The sequence below is a fragment of the Lissotriton helveticus genome, chromosome 1_1 (genome assembly GCF_964261635.1).
Source record: "Lissotriton helveticus chromosome 1_1, aLisHel1.1, whole genome shotgun sequence".
Taxonomy (NCBI): domain Eukaryota; kingdom Metazoa; phylum Chordata; class Amphibia; order Caudata; family Salamandridae; genus Lissotriton; species Lissotriton helveticus.
In genome coordinates this window covers 1958048846-1958069785 of record NC_136057.1, presented here as the reverse complement: position 1 = coordinate 1958069785, position 20940 = coordinate 1958048846, and the positions used below count along the sequence as shown (strand labels likewise).

Here is a 20940-nt window from a genome sequence, read left to right as displayed (position 1 = left end):
TGAAGTCCCCTGTGATAGACTTCAGGGAACATTTTAGGCATAGTCCTGAGTAGTCCAGGACGACAAGGACCCAAGTAGATGTTGCTTGGGGCACTGGTCTTTCACTTTTTATTTTTTAAATAAAAAATGCATCCTTCCATCAAAAATGAGCACGATGGTGTATTTAAAATGTTGAGCAAAAATAGCAGATTTCCAGTTTACATAATTTTATGCGATTTAACTGACATTTTGAAAGCTTACGCAAAAGGAAATTAAGTGAAGTTTGCACACCCCTAATCTTGATTCCACATGCTCATGGGTCTTGATCTATTTTGACGGGGTGAGGGGTCTTAATGTTGAATTGATCTGAGTGAGAGGCTAGACTTCTTTGGACGCTGGGAGGTTTATCTGCGTTCTAATGTCTGAGGTACAAGTGTTCCTCTTAAATCTAGTCTGGGTGTATTGCTTTGCTTGCAGCCCGGGGTGTTGCTGAAAGTCTGATTCTAAAGTTCTCTTGGATTCCAAAGGTTTTGTGCATAGCATTTTCACATGCATTGTTTGAGCTAAAGGGAAGCCAACTCAGCTCTTTGAGAGCAAGGGTGATTGCTTTGGGGTGTTTTCTAAAAGTTCAAGCATTCTCAGAGTGTTTAATTTATTTAGAGCAATGCTATACAAAGTGTTTGAAGTGGGGTTTCTGGTTGGCAGAGATATGCACCTTGTCTGACCAGGAGCTACCATTCTACTTAGGGTAAGATAGATACACAGTAAAAGATAACCTGTGCCCATCATCCTGTACCTTGGCATAAAGCGGTTAGGCTTATCTAGAGGCAATGTGTAAAGTCTTTGTGCAACATACACACACTAACTCACACAGAGTAACACAATGAAAACACAACAAAAATACTCCACGGAGGGTTAGAAAAATGGATTATATTTGTATAGATAAACAAGACCAAAACGACAAAAATCCAATAAGTAGAACAAGAGTTATGAATTTTTAAAGGTTAAATCAAACAATAGTGCCTAGAATAATAAGGTGGCAACCGGGGTCATCTGGTTTCAATAAACTGGGGTAAATTCAAAATTCAGGCTGACCGCGACGGAGGGCAGGCCAGCTGCAGGACTCACACAGGTCCCGCTGAAAAAGTACCTAGGTAGAGGACACGTCGATGTCGAGGGCCCGATGCGGGGACTAGAGGAGGCGAGGCATTGTCGTCAATCCCATGGATGCAGTCGATATGTCGGTTCTGATCTGCACAGTCAGTGAAGCCTCATCGACAAACCCCCTTTGCGATTCAGGTAATGTTTAGTTGTTAAGACTCGCAGTCCGTCATCGTCGAGCCACTCAGTCTGTTGAAACGATGTCTTGGGCAGCAGATGCATCGACTTCTAAGGGTAATGCGTCGGTTCCGATCGGCACTAAGTTGTCGATGCATATGTTCTGCCTGGTCAGCACAGAAAGAAGCCCTCCCAAGGGCACAGGACTGGATTGGTTCCACTTGGCAAGGGAGTACTCACAGATGGTAGAGTCCAGGTGCTGTTGCATGGTTGGAGGAAGTCTTTGCTCGCCTTGAGACTTTAGAACAGGGGGCAAGCCACCAAGCCCTTCGAGTCACTCTGGGTTCAAGTGAGATGGGTCGGGTTATTTTCCTCAGCAGAGCAAATGGTAGCAAGCAGCTGGCAATAGACAACACATTAGAGCAGAAAAGCAGTTCTTCCAGAGCAACATTCTAGCAGAGTGACCGTCCATGTAGCAGCACAGCAGTCCTTCTTCTTGACAGGGTTCTTCACAGATCCAGTAGTGGACTGTCTTGGTAGGGTCAATGACCCAGTACTTATACCCAGTTGTGCCTTTGAAGTGGGTGTAACTCCAAAGAAGGGTCTTTGACGTGCACACAGGTCCTTTCTTCCTAGCCCTGGCTCCAGCCTATCAACAGCCGGTAATCTGCCTTTGTGTGGGAAACATGACCTGCCAATTCAGTTGTGTCAGTTCCCCCCTCCCTTCCTGCTCAGGAGGAGCTATCGAAATGCAGTTGAATGCAGATGAGTATTCAGACACACCTACCCTTCCTGTGTTTGTGGCTGTCTAGAGGGAATGAACAAAGTGTAGCTGTCACCCACCCTAATGTGTATTGGAGACAGTCTCCAGGCACATAGAGTGGCAAGAGCAGAGACATTTCCCCTTTCTAAATGTGCCATTTCTAAAATAGAAATGATAAATCCAACTTTTCCAGTAAAGATGATTTATCATTACCATTCCATAGTAATAAAACATGACCCACCCTCTCCTTTCTAATCAAGAATTACAACTTAAAAGTGTATTGAGGAATTCCCAATGTTCTCCAATGAGAAGAGTAGGCCACACAGTAGTGAAAAACGAATTTGGATCACTACCAGAACATACAAAACATAACAGTAACTGCCCTACCTTTTACTTACACACCACCCTGCGGGCTACCTATGGCCTACCTTAGGTGTGACATTGTAATAAAAAGGGAGTTTAAGGCTTGGCAAGTAGTTTTAAATGCCAAGTCGAAGTGGTAATAAACGGCACACAGGCCCTGCAATGGCAGGCCTGAGACAGGTTTGAAAGGCTACTTATCTGAGTGGCACAATCAGTGCTGCAGGCCCACTAGTAGAATTTGGGTTAGAGACTCTGGTTATATGTTATACCACTTTACAAGACACTTACAATTAAACTAAATATGCTGGTTGTGCATATACCAATGTTACCATGTTTAAGGGAGGAGGATATCCTGATACCACTAAAAACCACACCAGCTAGCTCACAGTGCCACTATAAATTCCTCTTACCAAGGAGAGAATAGTTCTTGGCAACTATTGACATGACAACTCTGTCCCATCAGAGATTGTGGAAACAGTACAATACTTTTGCTCAGTCACTTGTGCTCACTTTGTCTCTGAGAGATACACGGAATAAACAATGGGGACATTTTTCAATAAGCCTTTATTGAACCAGCGTCATTTTAGTGTAAAATAGGTGTGCTGAAACAACCATAAGACAAAAACAGATATAAATGATCATAAGAAACAATAGAGTAAATGGATGGTAGAATCCTACCATAGTGCTAAAACAACAAATATATGAAAGCATATAAATACATGACAATAATAATGCGTACTTCTACGATGCAACCCCAACTAGATGTACCTAAGAGTACCTAGTATGTATGTAGGTGTAGAGCCAAGAATCCTATAGGTTGAAGCTAACCCCATTACCTGAAGTGAGAGACTATGGGACCCTATCTTGGTCTCGAGATGGACACCCCTCGAGGGATGTAAGACCACTGCAAGCTGGAGTGTCTGCATGCAGGAACCTCAGCGTCTCGTGTCAGTGTGTGAGCATGGAAGACTTTCTCTCTGCCTGCCCTGGCAAAGAAATTATGTATATATACTCAAAAGGTACCCTCAGGGGATTCTACCTTGCTGTGTCATGTTTGTCGAGGATGACGGAAGGGATGACCTTTATGCATAGGTAATATGCAGAAGTTGGTAACCCTGCTGTGCTTCTGAAAATCTTCATGCATAAGTAATTAGGCTTGTTTTCGGGGATAACCACACGACATTTATGCAGTGCTTAACTAGGTAAAAGGTCAATACCAAAACCCATTGTGTAGTGTAATGGTACGGTAAATGTAGGTGAAGGGTTAGGGGACTACTCAAGCCTATATTTTGGGTACCCTATGAAACATAACAGCTTCAGTGTTTTGTATAGTGTAGTTTGCTGAACTTTGGTGATTTTATAGCACTAGATACCTGTTTGGTGTGAAAGATACCACCAAGCCTCTAGACACATTGGAAGATGCAAGTCATTGGCTTTGAAGTCCCCTGTGATAGACTTCAGGGAACATTTTAGGCATAGTCCTGAGTAGTCCAGGACGACAAGGACCCAAGTAGATGTTGCTTGGGGCACTGGTCTTTCACTTTTTATTTTTTAAATAAAAAATGCATCCTTCCATCAAAAATGAGCACGATGGTGTATTTAAAATGTTGAGCAAAAGTAGCAGATTTCCAGTTTACATAATTTTATGCGATTTAACTGACATTTTGAAAGCTTACGCAAAAGGAAATTAAGTGAAGTTTGCACACCCCTAATCTTGATTCCACATGCTCATGGGTCTTGATCTATTTTGACGGGGTGAGGGGTCTTAATGTTGAATTGATCTGAGTGAGAGGCTAGACTTCTTTGGACGCTGGGAGGTTTATCTGCGTTCTAATGTCTGAGGTACAAGTGTTCCTCTTAAATCTAGTCTGGGTGTATTGCTTTGCTTGCAGCCCGGGGTGTTGGTGAAAGTCTGATTCTAAAGTTCTCTTGGATTCCAAAGGTTTTGTGCATAGCATTTTCACATGCATTGTTTGAGCTAAAGGGAAGCCATCTCAGCTCTTTGAGAGCAAGGGTGATTGCTTTGGGGTGTTTTCTAAAAGTTCAAGCATTCTCAGAGTGTTTAATTTATTTAGAGCAATGCTATACAAAGTGTTTGAAGTGGGGTTTCTGGTTGGCAGAGATATGCACCTTGTCTGACCAGGAGCTACCATTCTACTTAGGGTAAGATAGATACACAGTAAAAGATAACCTGTGCCCATCCTCCTGTACCTTGGCATAAAGCGGTTAGGCTTATCTAGAGGCAATGTGTAAAGTCTTTGTGCAACATACACACACTAACTCACACAGAGTAACACAATGAAAACACAACAAAAATACTCCACGGAGGGTTAGAAAAATGGATTATATTTGTATAGATAAACAAGACCAAAACGACAAAAATCCAATAAGTAGAACAAGAGTTATGAATTTTTAAAGGTTAAATCAAACAATAGTGCCTAGAATAATAAGGTGGCAACCGGGGTCATCTGGTTTCAATAAACTGGGGTAAATTCAAAATTCAGGCTGACCGCGACGGAGGGCAGGCCAGCTGCAGGACTCACACAGGTCCCGCTGAAAAAGTACCTAGGTAGAGGACACGTCGATGTCGAGGGCCCGATGCGGGGACTAGAGGAGGCGAGGCATTGTCGTCAATCCCATGGATGCAGTCGATATGTCGGTTCTGATCTGCACAGTCAGTGAAGCCTCATCGACAAACCCCCTTTGCGATTCAGGTAATGTTTAGTTGTTAAGACTCGCAGTCCGTCATCGTCGAGCCACTCAGTCTGTTGAAACGATGTCTTGGGCAGCAGATGCATCGACTTCTAAGGGTAATGCGTCGGTTCCGATCGGCACTAAGTTGTCGATGCATATGTTCTGCCTGGTCAGCACAGAAAGAAGCCCTCCCAAGGGCACAGGACTGGATTGGTTCCACTTGGCAAGGGAGTACTCACAGATGGTAGAGTCCAGGTGCTGTTGCATGGTTGGAGGAAGTCTTTGCTCGCCTTGAGACTTTAGAACAGGGGGCAAGCCACCAAGCCCTTCGAGTCACTCTGGGTTCAAGTGAGATGGGTCGGGTTATTTTCCTCAGCAGAGCAAATGGTAGCAAGCAGCTGGCAATAGACAACACATTAGAGCAGAAAAGCAGTTCTTCCAGAGCAACATTCTAGCAGAGTGACCGTCCATGTAGCAGCACAGCAGTCCTTCTTCTTGACAGGGTTCTTCACAGATCCAGTAGTGGACTGTCTTGGTAGGGTCAATGACCCAGTACTTATACCCAGTTGTGCCTTTGAAGTGGGTGTAACTCCAAAGAAGGGTCTTTGACGTGCACACAGGTCCTTTCTTCCTAGCCCTGGCTCCAGCCTATCAACAGCCGGTAATCTGCCTTTGTGTGGGAAACATGACCTGCCAATTCAGTTGTGTCAGTTCCCCCCTCCCTTCCTGCTCAGGAGGAGCTATCGAAATGCAGTTGAATGCAGATGAGTATTCAGACACACCTACCCTTCCTGTGTTTGTGGCTGTCTAGAGGGAATGAACAAAGTGTAGCTGTCACCCACCCTAATGTGTATTGGAGACAGTCTCCAGGCACATAGAGTGGCAAGAGCAGAGACATTTCCCCTTTCTAAATGTGCCATTTCTAAAATAGAAATGATAAATCCAACTTTTCCAGTAAAGATGATTTATCATTACCATTCCATAGTAATAAAACATGATCCACCCTCTCCTTTCTAATCAAGAATTACAACTTAAAAGTGTATTGAGGAATTCCCAATGTTCTCCAATGAGAAGAGTAGGCCACACAGTAGTGAAAAACGAATTTGGATCACTACCAGAACATACAAAACATAACAGTAACTGCCCTACCTTTTACTTACACACCACCCTGCGGGCTACCTATGGCCTACCTTAGGTGTGACATTGTAATAAAAAGGGAGTTTAAGGCTTGGCAAGTAGTTTTAAATGCCAAGTCGAAGTGGTAATAAACGGCACACAGGCCCTGCAATGGCAGGCCTGAGACAGGTTTGAAAGGCTACTTATCTGAGTGGCACAATCAGTGCTGCAGGCCCACTAGTAGAATTTGGGTTAGAGACTCTGGTTATATGTTATACCACTTTACAAGACACTTACAATTAAACTAAATATGCTGGTTGTGCATATACCAATGTTACCATGTTTAAGGGAGGAGGATATCCTGATACCACTAAAAACCACACAACAGAACAAAAGAAAACAAGCACCTTGGAGAAATACAGAGATAAAAGAGATAAAATATCAAATTAGAAAGTTGCAATGTCCCTGGCTCAAAACAAACACCAATCAAGACAAAGTTGATTACAGAAAATTAACATATTATATGTCAGCTATCACAAAAGCTAAGAACAAAATTCTATTCAGACAGAATTCAAAATGCTGAATGTGCAAATAAAGAATTCTATAAAACAAGCAAATCATTAACAGCCAAAGCAGACACGTTGGACTCATATTTAAAACAAAGACAAAGCACCAGCACTGACCCCTTTCTAAAACAACAATCCAAGAATACTCTAACCAAGCCTCTCCATTCCTTCCAACATATTTCACTCAATGAATTTATGGACCTGGTCAATGCAAGCAGGCCTGCCGGCAGCCCTTCTGACCAATGTCCACCGCAAACCTTCAAGACAATACTTCTAGCATCCTCTGCTGCCACTCCTGTAAGAAGAAGAATCAACAATTTCTTAACTACCGGAATATTTTCAGAAGAACTCAAAAAGTCATACATACGCCCATTAGTGAAGAAACCAAACTTGGACTCGCTGAACCCTGACAACTACAGACTGATTACGAATTGAACTTTCCTGGGCAAACTGATAGAAAGAGCAGCATTCGCCCAAATGTCACAATTCATTGAAAATAATGCCATACTTTCAGATTTCTAAATGGGATTACGCCCAGGAAGAGGCACAGAATCGGCCCTCCTTGCCATCTGGGATGCCCTGAATAACACAGTTGACCACAACAGGGTTGCTGCACTACTTCTCTTGGACCTCTCAGCTGCCTTTGACATGGTTGACCATGACACTCTGATATAAAGACTCTACGAAGCTGGCTTCGAGGGGACTACTCTAGACTGGATCACATCCTACATTCAATACAGAACTAATGTCATCTATACCCCCTTTCTCGTCCAAACCATACTTCACAAAAGCAGGGGTCCCTCAAAGCACTATCATCTCGCCCATGTTTGGAACATCTACATGAAGTCATTACCAGCACTGATCAATCAATTTCACCACATGTGCTATAACTATGCAGGAGACACGCCAAAGACATTGGACACTCTCTAATTTTCTGTTGTCTCATAGCAGTGGATCAATGGATGACGTTCAGCCATCTCAAATTGAGTGTTTCCAAAACTGAAAAACTCACTTGTAGCAATTGGAAATATGACCCGCTCGCTGCATGGCCTGATGATCTGGGAACATCGCCTAAAGTATCAAAGGAAGTAAGATACCTCGTAATGACCATGGACTCCAAGCTATCAATGAATGCCCAATTGGACAAACCAGCAAGATCAATCTTTGTTACTATAAAACTCTGTTACTAATCCTTACCCCATTTGGGATTTCCACACAAGGTCCAGTCTACCATCTCCCTTTTTCTGTCCAAACAAGATTACACAAATAGCCTCTACCACGGATCATCTTTAACGACCATGAAAAGATTACAACGGATTCAGAACTCGACAGCCAGACTACTCTAACATTCAAAACCACAAGGCCACATCTCCCCTGCCTTGAAAGCTCTGTATTGGTTACTGGTTGCCAGAAGATCCACATTCAAGCTGCTTTGTATCACCCACAAAGCGATACAGCGAACAGAACCGCTCTTCATCAGGAATAAAATAACCAAATACATTAAACAAAGGAACCTCCGCTCTAGAGTGGCACCTCGCCTCATCATCCCAATGTACAAGAAAAGAATTACGGTGGCACATACTTCTGTGTCCAAGCAGCCAAACTATGGAACTCCGTCACCTTCAACCACACCACCGAACTCCACTGGACCGACTACCGCTGCATCCACTTCACCTTCCGGAAACCCACCACGCACCACCGCACTCAACAGATCCCCCGCCGCAGCTGCAGCAAAGTCACCGAAGACCAGCTAAACACCCTAGCCCACAGCCCACCCCCCGACCCCACCGACTCCAACACCGCGGCCTGCAACCTCCGGCAATGGATCGACGACTGTGCCAACACTCTCGCCCCGATCAAGAAATCCTCCAACAGATGCACTGACAAGAAAGTCAGCTGGTTCACCGCAGACCTCTAGGCCGTCAAGCAAACCTGCTGAAAACTAGAGAAGAAATGGCACTGCAAACAGACACTGGACAGCCACGCAGCCCACAAGAACGCCATCCACAGATACAATCACCTCATCAGGTCCGCCAAAAGGGCCTCCTTCAAGACCGCCTCGACAACAACGGGCACAACAGCAAAGAGCTCTTCAACATTGTGAAGGAATTCTCCAACCCCAGCTCCAACACCAACGACATCCCACCATCGCAAGACCTGTGCGACTCCCTTGCCACCTTCTTCCATCACAAGATCGCAGACATCCATGACAGCTTCAACAACTGGACCGCCTGACAGCCACCGACACCTCAAACACCACGGCCATCACCTGCATCAACCCCATGCTCACCTGGACCAACATAAACGAACACGACACCATCAAAATCATGAACACCATCCACTCCGGCTCTCTGTCAGGCCCATGCCCACACCACATCTTCAACAAAGCTAGCGCCACCATCATACTCCATCTCCTCAAGGCCATCAACATCTCCTTCGAGACGCAACCTTACTCAAGAAAACGAAGGCGGATCCGAAGGACCTCAAGAACTTCCAGTCCATCTCCCTGCTTCCCGGCGAAGGTCATCGAGAAGACCGTCAATGGACGACTGACCCGCTACCTCGAGAAGAATAACATCCTGGACCCATCCCAGTCCGGGTTCCGCAGCAACCACAGTACTGAAACTGCCCTCTTCGCTGCCACTGATGACATCAGGGCCCTGCTGGAACCGGGCGAAACAGCGGCCCTCATCCTCCTGGACCTTTCAGACGCCTTCGGCACTGTCTGCCACTGCACCCTACGCACACGCTTCCACAACGCAGGGATCTGAGACAAGGCTCTGGAATGGACCACCTCCTTCCTCTCCAGCAGAACCCAGAGCGTCCGCCTCCCCACTTTTCGGTCCGCAGCCTCTGAGATAATTTGCGACGTACCCCAAGGATCATCCCTCAGCCTGACATTGTTCAACATCTACATGGCACCGCTCGCCCACGTCGCCTGACTGCACGACCTCAACATCATCTCTTATGCCAACGACACCCAGCTGATCCTCTCCCTCACCAAGGACCCCCTCACCACCAAAACCAACCTCCACAAAGGAATAAAGGCCTTCGCTGAGTGGATGAAGAATAGCCGTCTGAACCTGAACTCGGACAAGAAGGAGGTCCTCACCCTTGGCTCTACGCCCTCAGCCTGGGACGACTCTTGGTAGCCGACCGCACTGGGAGCAGCACCGACACCCACCGACCACGCACGCAACCTGGGATTCATCCTCGACTCATCACTCTCCTTGATCAAGCAAGTCAACGCAGTCTCATCCTCCTGCTTCAATACCCTCCCCATGCTCCACAAGATCTACAGGTGGATTCCCACTAGAACAAGAAGAACAGTCACCCAAGCCCTCGTCAGCAGCAGGCTGGGCTACGGAAATGCCCTCTATGCAGGAGCCTCGGACAAACTTCTGAAACAACTTCAACGCATACAGAACGCCTCTGCACACCTGATCCTGGACATCCCTCGCCACAGCCACATCACACCTCACCTGAGAGACCAGCACTGGCTTCCCGTCAACAAGAGAATCACCTTCAAGCTCCTCACCCACGCTCACAAGGCACTCCACAACACCGGACAGGCATACCTCAACAGATGACTCACCTTCTACACCCCGAACCGCCAGCTCCGCTCCGCCGACCTCACCCTCACCACCGTCCCCCGCATCCAAAGAGCGACCACTGGTGGCAGATCGTTCTCCTTCCTCGCCGCCAAGACCTGGAACACCCTCCCCATCCTCCCACAGCAGACCCAGGACCTACTAACCTTCAGGAGGCTACTCAAGACCTGGCTATTCGAGCAGTAGCAGCAACCCCCAGTGCCTTGATACCCTCACGGGTGAGTAGTGCGCTTTACAAATGTTCGGATTGATTGATTTACAAATGTTCTGATTGAACTCTTTACCCCCAACATAAGATCCACAGATAACCACCTTATCTTCAGAAAACTACTCAAGAATTAGCTCTTCTCCACATAACCACCATACGCAAACAGTAATATACAGCACATCCCTGCGTATATAAGCATTTATTTGTACTATAGATCTGTATCTGAATATGTTTATTGCTTTGTATAAACGTGTAGAATAATTATGTTTTTCAAAAATATAGATGTTCATTGCTGAAAGTGCGATTACAAACACAATTCCATTGTTTTTGGCCACAGCGTTATAGTCGGTGGATTTATGCTTAGTACCCAAAAAATTCTGTTTCCAGTTTTAATGTTGTTTATTTTTATTCAAATTTTTTTGACACCAGTCGATTCAATGTTTTTACAATAATCGCAGGAGAGTGAGTGGAGGCTTGGATCCGAGCCTCGTTCCCAAGATCCAAAGTCGCTTTCTCTAGCTGTTAGGTCACATCTCCTCCCAAATTTGTGGTAGATCTCCACATTTGGCAATTTGGCACAAGTAGCTCGCCCGCTGCTCCACAAGTATACGATCCACTCACCTTCCTTCTAAATAGTTGAGCTCCTCACAGGATTAGGCTAGTGGTTAGACTACAGCAATCTCACATTACAATCCAGTCATGCTAACATAGCATGTGACTTAAGATGTAGTTTAGTGTCTAAGTTTGGAATTAGTTCTGGCTACTAATGCCAGCCTGGTTCCTCGACAGAGAATCATGTGAATATGTAAACATGTGCAACCCCATACCTGTCTCCTTCTGCCTAAAATGTTAACGTGTGCAATGCAATTGTGCTATTGCATAATTCAAGAATGTAAATCCCCAGTTAACATGAATGATCTTGATCTGTCTTCTGCTGCCCCTATATGAGCCAGAAAAGAGTTTGCAGCTGGCAAAATAATTTTCAAAGTATGTCTTGAGTTCTTCTCCGTATTTGAGTAGGTGTATCCTGTTACCTAAGTTTACCATGCAACCTAAAGAGCAGTCTGAGAGAACACATAGGTAGCGGAGAAATGGCTGTGTATATTTTCCTATGTAATTGCCATTCTGTGTAAGGGATTTGCACAATATGTGCTGCTCGGTGACTGGCGGTGTAAGACACGGCGTTGCGTAAGCAGGGTAATGAGTATTAGGCTAAGCCCTGCTGATCCAGTCAGTAGAACATGCACTGTGATGCTAAATCGGCCACCAGACATATGTGGGAAAAGCTAATCTAGCAAAAGGCGCGGGCGCTCCTGGAAATGGTTCAAACCCAGCAGAGGCGCAGCGCCCGGACCATGCAGCGGCTCTTCCTGCGGTGTGGCGGCCAACATGGTGGGAGAGAGGCTGTGGACCTACCTCATTGTAGCAACGATGACTTCAGGTACTGGGTTTGTTGTAACAGTGCCTTAAAGCTCAATCATACTGATAAAGATGTCTGCATTTTATTTATAATATTGACAGGCCTTTGTTGAGAATCTGTGTGCGGCTTTAGGGAGCTCAGGATAGCTCATTATACTAGCCAGGCAGTTGTCTACTAAATGTGTGTTAAGACCGTGAGGGTGGTGTTTATTCAACAGCATAACTGGACATTGAGTTTTTCTGAGGCAGTGTGAGACAGTCTATTTTCAAGTTACTCTGCACAAACTGGCATTATCCTCCTTCTGGATAGATTTACTCCTTACATTTTCATAAGAAATCTTCACTCTACATTGGTCCACCACCTTCTCCCAGCTTCCGTCAAGAAGGCACTTAGAAGGTGGTTTCCTTTCTTACCTGTCTTCCAGTCATTGGTACACCCTTCCTCTCGTGATTCGCAGTCATCCCACACTTGGGACCTTTTGAAATAAAATAAAACAAGGCTCTCTTTTGTTTAGTCTTGCCTCTGCACCTCTCTTTAGGACTAGGATACCCCAGGTTGAGTAAATGAGCAATTTACAAATTGATTTTATTCATTCATTTATCCACTGTTCGAATGGGTTGCTTTCTGATGCTGACTCGAATTCGTCCAAATACTGTGGCGATGTACCGTTGCTTTGCATAAGGACTGCTTACCACAGTGACTGCAAGCAGAAGGAGAAAAAAGTAGAATTCTTTGAAGTGGAGACAAATCAGAGCGTTCCTTTAACATGGGGTGTCCAGCATTGGTCCAAGAGTGTCATAATAACCACTGGGTGCATTTGTGTTAGGTGTATAGCAGGACATTCCGTCATGGAGCAGTTCCTCCTAACCCGAATCAGGTACCTTATTTGATAGAAGAGCTCAGCAATTTGGTAAGGTAATGAAAGACCAAAAATGCAACGGTAAGGGAATGCAAGAGTGCCAGGGTAAGAAAACCATGATGTGAGGTGCTAAGGAAACATAGCTGTGAAAGGGTAAGGAAAGGTAGCAGTGGTGTGGTAAAGAAAAGTAGCAGTAATGGAATAAAGGAAAAGGAACAGTGATGGGATAAAAAGAAAGTTAGCAGTGATGTTTATGGAAAGGGACTAGTAATGGGGTTAGGAAAACTAGCAGTTATGGGTGAAGTGAAGTGAACAGTGATGGGGTGAGGAAAGGGAAAAGTGATGGGGTAAGTACAGGGAACAGTGATGGGCTAGGAAAAGTGAAAAGTGATGGGGTAAAGCGAACAGTGATGGGGTAAAGCGAACAGTGATGGGGTAAAGCAAACAGTGATGGGGTAAGGAAAATAAACAGTGATGGGGGGAGGGAACGTAAACCGTGATGGGGAAGGTAAGTTAACAGTGATGGGGTAAGGAAAGTGAACAGTAAGGGGGATAAGGAAATTGAACAGTGATGGGGTAAGGTAAACTTGCAGGATGTTTCTAATCGCCACCTGCCTGTGCACTAGAAGAGAGTGTGCGCAAACAGGATCAGTGCGGTCAAATGAGGACTCCAGGCCAACCCTTACTGCTTATAAGACCCTGTGATGCCCTGCCCTGCCCTGTCGTGGGAGCCTGTTATGTCAGCAAGTGGCCTATGGGTGTTGGTATTCGTGGTGTTATTGTGGGCAATACTCAGTGGAAACGCGAGTGAATAGAACGACGGATAATCCTTCATAATATGAAAGACTCGAACACAAGGCAACATTGCAACATTAAATAGTGTGGAAGACAACAGTGCTCATGTTCCGAAAGAAAGCTCGGTCAGAAGATTGAAATCTTTTAATTGCAGAACAAGAAACCTGGAAAGCTGCTTATGCTTTGCTGTAATCTCACTGGCTCCTACGTAACGTCGGTACAAAAGGGGCTTTTGTACTCCTATGTAACGTCAGCAGTTGCCCCCAATCATATGGATACAATTCACAATCGTTTGTGCACATAGAACATTGTATATTTTAACAGGTAGATGGCACTGATGCCAACACATTTAAGTATAAGTGCAAGTCTTCCTTCGTGCACCATTCGTGAACCAAGTCACCCGGCCTCTTACACACCATGTCAATGCTGGTATGAATATATGATTATACCACGATTTCAATTACCACGCATGGCTTTACCACGCGAATTTTACATCGCAAGTGGCTTTACCACGCTGGTATTTACAACGTAGGATTTTACTACGCCTAGAAACGTCTTACCTGCACGTCTTTCTCTACGAGCCCTTACTTCCATCCTCCATTGAAACAAGCGTCAAAACACGTATACCAAAATAAAAAAAGGACTGTTTTTTTGACGTACACGGCACGTCTTTGGGGGAGGCTCTTTCCTTTTTCTTTTAAAATTATGTTCGTTTTTTTTTTTAAAGTAAACTGCTTGTTATTTTTTGGGGGGGAGACCCCCCCCAGCCCCCCTCTGCCCACCGCTTGTTATTTTTTGGGGGGGAGACCCCCCCCAGCCCCCCTCTGCCCCCCAAGCCCACGCAGAACGACTCGAAGGAATACCACATCTCCCCCCCAGCCCGTGGTAAAGACGTCGTGGAAGGCACCCTGCGTGGAAGGCACCCTGCGTGGTAAGTGTCACGTGGTAAATGTTAGTAGTGGTAATGCCTTCGTGGTAAATGATGTTTCCCTGTTATGATTATACCACGATTTCAATTACCACGCATGGCTTTACCACGCGAATTTTACATCGCAAGTGGCTTTACCACGCTGGTATTTACAACGTAGGATTTTACTACGCCTAGAAACGTAAGGAACAGTGATGGGATAAAAAGAAAGTTAGCAGTGATGTTTATGGAAAGGGACTAGTAATGGGGTTAGGAAAACTAGCAGTTATGGGTGAAGTGAAGTGAACAGTGATGGGGTGAGGAAAGGGAAAAGTGATGGGGTAAGTACAGGGAACAGTGATGGGCTAGGAAAAAAAAAAAAGCCCCCCTCTGCCCCCCAAGCCCACGCAGAACGACTCGAAGGAATACCACATCTCCCCCCCAGCCCGTGGTAAAGACGTCGTGGAAGGCACCCTGCGTGGTAAGTGTCACGTGGTAAATGTTAGTAGTGGTAATGCCTTCGTGGTAAATGATGTTTCCCTGCTGGTATGTCTTCCTAGTGAACCAGGCCCGCTTAGGGCCCTGGAGTTCCTTGCATTGCTTAGTTTGATGCCTCTGTGGATTGTATCTCAGAATTGTAAACATGTACAACAGTTGTTGGAGCAGCAACTGTACACCACACTGTCAGTACTACCAATGTTTATTGCCGACATCTGTTGTGGCCTGCAGTTTACAACTTAGGGGGTCCAGTCCACATTGTCAACAACGCTCTTCATCCTTCTGAAGTCAATACATTGAACAGCATTACCAGTGGCAATAACAACTATAATTACATCACTAATAACCGGCAATAACCTATATAAAACAAGACTCTAAAATTATTTAATTGATTATCCTGCTACAGAAATCAATTCACTTACGTCCTTTAGTCCCACACCTACAATCTGTACATAGATCACATGTTTTCGACTTCACTTTTCATCATGATATCTTCAAAAAAGGGGCCTAGACAGACAGGCCGACGTAATTGTAATACTGTGAGTTTCCATTAAATGCAAACATGAAGAAGAGAGGCCAACAAGCACACGTGTAAGAACTTGAATCATGGGGGATTGAAATGACATTGAATTTTTTCTTTAAAAATATGTGGGGGGAAAAATAGATGGGTTAACAACTTTAATGAGAATTGGTAAAAACTAGTCAACGCTTTTTATAAAATATCAGCAATTACTCAACGGCTTCATGCATGTGGTTGAAGGGGTCATATTAAGCGCATTTTTGTATGGAATGTCCTAACATTTTCTGGAAGTAGATGTTGATAAAGATACCGTATTCCAGTTGTTATGATATGGATGGACTTATGTTGCATAAAAACACCTACTAAGAGGCAGAAACAATTTAGATTTTTAAGTCTGCTGTTAGTCCAGACCTTTTGATTTTACTACAATTCTACATATAATATACTTATTTTTAGTGGCGTTCAGCCAGCCCTCATTCATTCATGTTTTTCTTCCGCCCACTACAGCATACTGCATGGGACAATGGGTCAGCCCACTTCAAACACTGCCTAACTTCACTGAGGTAGTATCATAGTGTTTCGACATAACTCATGCAATATAAAAAGGCAAAAAATAACATAACTGTGAGTGTCAGCACTCAGTTATTTCACAAGAAGCATAACTGCATACGGTGGGTCCCTTAAGTCCCTATATCTCTACTTTAGCCCATGTTTCCTTTTATTGGTGAGGCCCTGGCAAGTCTCTCAGCGATGAAGTTTTGCAGAAACTATGATAAACAAGCATTGACCAAGCCAAAAGATTGGCAGCCTATGGTCTGTTAGTGTTTGGTTTTCGTTCACTTGGACTTCACAGCCATGGATGTATCAACTAAAAAACAAAAAGAAAAATTAACATGCTATCACTAATTATATCTATGAAAAGCTAGAAATGTGTCTTCTTTTGTCAATTGCAGGTATCCACTGTGAGGAAGACATCAACGAATGCGACATAAGGCCTTGTCAACATGGCGGGAAATGTGAAAATTTGTCAGGAAGTTACACCTGTCACTGCCCTGCTGAAGGACAGGAGGGGATATTTTACGGTGGCTCAAACTGCACTGACATTCTCCTTGGCTGCACGCATCATAAATGCCAAAATGGCGGCGCCTGCTTTCCTCAACTACAAAATGGTGAACATAACTACACATGCCGATGCATCCCTGGGTACACGGGCTCGAACTGCGAAACAACGACAACGTTCTCCTTTGATGGCCGCGCTTTACTTCACGTACCCAGAACTACAGATGCGGAAACGGAAACCTTTTACAACATTACACTGAGGTTTCAAACTGTGCAGCGCACAGCACTGGTATTTCACCGAGGGACTGCAGAAACGTTTCTAAGGCTGGAGCTGCGGAACGGCTATTTATCCGTGTCCCTCTACGTCTACACGCAGCTCGAGGCGCTCTTACATGTTGCGGGCAATGTCAGTGATGGAGAGTGGCATGCAGTAGAGGTAACCTTAGCTAGAGCGCTTACTCTCAAAGTACTTGACAGCTCTTGCATTGAAAAATGTGCAAACACATCTGCCGCCACGGCGGCCAGTCACCCACTGACACTTGCCTTTCAGAGCACATTTTTCGGGGGGTTTCCAGCAGGCGGGGTGAGTGATGAGCAGGACCCTCGGACCGATAATTCCCAACCTGAGTCCTGGCTTGTCGGTTGTCTTCAGGACATTCACATCGATTCCAGCGTTACTACCCCGCTGGCCGTATCCACCGAAGGATCGTTAAACGTCAAAACAGGATGTCACCGGGAGGAGCGGTGCGAACGCCGTCCTTGTCAAAACAGGGGACGCTGCGTCAACTTGTGGCTGGGTTATCAGTGTGATTGCCATCGGCCCTACGAGGGGCCGGACTGCTCGAGAGGTAAGGGAAAGCTACAAGCATCCAATGCATTATATTTCACTCACTGACAGAGCTTGTAAAATAGATTATGTTAGCTGAAGCAACAGCATATACGGTCATGATGGTTTTGTTGGAAGTCACGCATATGACCTAAAACAACCAAGGAAAATTGATGAAAGGAAACATTAAATGCTATTTTTTTCGCATGCCAGCAATGGCAGCGATCTGGTTCCTGGAAAAACAGCAAGTATTAAAATTCTATATGGTGCGTGAAGAGTGGGGCTGCGGGTTTGCCAATGCTTCTTTTATCCACCACCACACACTGACCCTTTATATAATTCCTGCAGGTTCTTTTTCATCCCTGCTTTCTACCGTTCTAACCGTTTTCCCATCTTTCTCCTCCTCCTTCTTTCATCCTCTTCTCTGGTCCCCACCTGCAACCACGGCCTTCAATTAAACACTGCACATGCAACACATTATTTTTTGCACTTTTGCAAAACCTCTGAGTAAAAAAAAACGAAGGTTAAAGTAACGTTATAGTTAGTGGAGTATGTTAGTAACAAACAGCGCTTTAAATGGGCCAGTACTGTCCGGTACGGAGTACCAGCACTTTTTTATTTTGAGAGAGCGAGAGAGTACCGGCACTTCTCAAGAGAAATGTAATACTTTTAATTCAAGAGTACCAGCACTTCTCAGAACCAAGCAGGTACTCTGGTACAGAGTACCTGCACTTCTATTTTTTCATTTCAAGCACTGGTAACAACATTATAGTTCTGAGAAAAAAAAAATTACCAGTTAAAGTTAGCAGGGCTAAAAAAACATAACTCACGCCCCCACCATGCACTGCTTATGACCTCCCCATTACATCACTCTTGGCATGTTCTACGATGTCCAGTATAGGTGGTATAGAGGTTGTATTTGGAACCAGTCCAGTTCTACTGTAATGGTCTTGAAAATGTGTGTTAAGTAATGAGCTTCTTTGAGGACACTGGTAAACACCTAGCATTTGAGGGCTTAGTGTCTGTTGCTTGGTTAGGTCACAGGGAAGGAAATCCTCCTTTAGGGCATCTCTGAATAGATCACAAACATGACAGTGACTTGTGTGTTTCAGTCCTTTGTGCTGTGGAGTTGAAGGAGATGGTGGTATAGATCATGGAAATGGCGGTGTGTTTTGGAGTTCAGTCCATTGGGGCTATAGGTCATGTTTTAAGAGCCTCTCTTGTCCCTGATAATGGGCAGAGTGTCAGTGGTTTTGAATTGGATATGATTTCGGTTTTTGGTCATGGGGATATTATTAAGGTTTTTGTGAGGACCTGTTGTCATGTTTATGCTTAATTGAGAGAAAGTGTGTTGTCATGTGTAGGCTTACTAGAAAGGGAGGAGAGAGAGAGAAAGAGAGAGAGAGATAGTGTTGTCATGTGTAGGCTTGCGAGAGAGTGTGTGTGCTGTCATGTGTAGGCTTGATAGAGAGAGAGAGAGAGAGAGAGAGAGACAGAGAGAGTGTTGTCATGTGTAGGCTTGAGAGAGAGAGATATGTATGTTGAAATAATTGTACCTTGGAGATTTTAGGCTGCAGGGACCAGGCAGCTTGTTTGAGACATTGTTTACGTGCTGCTGCAGACCATAATTGAAGTCTGGTATTTGAGAGGTGCAGAGAAAGGTGTACATTTAATTTTGTTGGCCAGTATGTCCTGTTTAATTATGCTTTATCTAAATCTCCAGAAGACACAGTTGGGAGCGGTGATCTCAAAATGTTTAATAGTTTTCTTTTTAACAAAGGTGGCCCTGTCTTAACCGAATGTTGAAGGGTAGGTTGTACAATAGTTCTTCTGTAAGGAATGATAGGTTTTAACTGTCAACTATTTTTTATTAGGTTGTGTTCTCATGACAATGGCCTGGACGAGTTTCTGGGGTACAGTGGGATAGTATTTGGATCTGTTACCCTTGAGATATTTATTTGGGCCTTTTCTATGGTATGCTGACAGTGCATATAATGCAAAAGTCTTGAAAATGCTCCATCTTGATATATCAAACTGGTAGTCAAAGGTCCCTTTTGATAACTGCGGGACTCTTCGGTGAGAATGGTGGCCATGATCACAAACCTCATGTGTCAGCTCTCAATAAACCTTCGAATGGCATTCAGCAGAGGATTCATATCTAGATCTACTCATACTTCCTCATTCCCCATTCAGGATTAATCATTCTCTTGACAATCTACTGGGAATCAAGCATAGAAGAGTAATCCTCTGTACCACCATGCTTTTCAGCCAAGTGCTGGGAGGCCCAGAGCACTCGGGACTGTCTATATCCAAGACAGACTGCACAGAATTCAGTAGGCTTTATTGAATTTCAAGAAGATTCTGAACCTAAGCCCCCATGGCCCCATGTCCTGGCTTTATCCCATTTTATCAGCAAGCTTTTCCTTCTCTTCTGTAACTTTTGTTCCCACATTCTTCTTATTTTCATGCTGCTTTATTGATTCCCATTCCCATTTACTTCCATGTTCTTATAACATTCTCCACATTAACCCCTTCGCCGTGCGCCAAATTCCGCCGTGGTGTGAGGAGAGGGGGCTGGGCGTGGCGCTCAGGTACCGGGGACGGCTCCCGGCCGTCATAAATCACGGTCATGACGTCCGAACTCCGCCCACCAATTAATTCGCCCGCACAGGCGGGGTATTAAAGGCCCGTAGGCGGAGCGGCAACTGTCGGACGCCTCCCGGCCGTCATGAGCACACGTCTACTGTGACTCATGACGGCCAGGAGCCGTCATGAGCATCGGTGAGGTTACACCTTACTGAATTGTTGAGAAACAACAAGAGAGGGAGGGTAGAGTATATACAGGAACACTCTCAGTCCCACAAGGTAATATTCGTCGTAACAACAGAAGAGTGTACCTTTTACTTATACACTAAAGGTAGCGCACAAAGAAAAAGACCAACTAGGTTCTTTATAACGCCCTCACTCACCAACCTAGTTGGTGACATACTTCATCATCGGGCCCCACCAGGAGAGGCCGAATGCCACCCTGGTGTGCTTCAATGCCAGAATAACTGCGGAGCTGGTAGTTCGTGTGTAGTGAAATAGTGACAAGTGAGTGTTAAAAATTTCACAATTGTGTCAAAGAATAAATTTTATTAGAAGCCAATCAGACATAGGTAAAAACAAAGTGTGGGACATTAGGGCTGAATAGATTGTTCAGCGAAGTCCACTAGGAAGTGGTCATCATGTTTCTGCCTATGTGTTATGAATTAAACAGGCATTTGTCAGGACCGTGAAGTGTAACCTCGCGGTATGGGCGCACTAAGGCCCACCCTAACCAGAGGTTGTAAGTGTGAAAAAAAAAAATATATAAAAATTATCCGGTACTGAGTGCTTGCAGGCACCAAGCGGGTGTTCTGCACTGAAGGCGGTGTGCCACTGTTGCGACCACCCCCCCTCGAGACCTATGATGTAGTTAATGACTACTTCCCATAAT

At 44.9% G+C, this 20940-nt stretch overlaps 1 protein-coding gene across 1 annotated transcript in view; it reads left to right on the top strand.

Moving 5' to 3' along the window:
• CRB1 (crumbs cell polarity complex component 1) overlaps positions 1-20940 on the top strand; it is an 878642-nt gene that overhangs the window by 611166 nt on the left and 246536 nt on the right. Inside the window, exon 6 of the mRNA XM_078644026.1 lies at positions 16531-17484. Coding sequence (XP_078500152.1) covers positions 16531-17484 — 954 coding nt within the window. The remainder of the gene's footprint in view (positions 1-16530; positions 17485-20940) is intronic.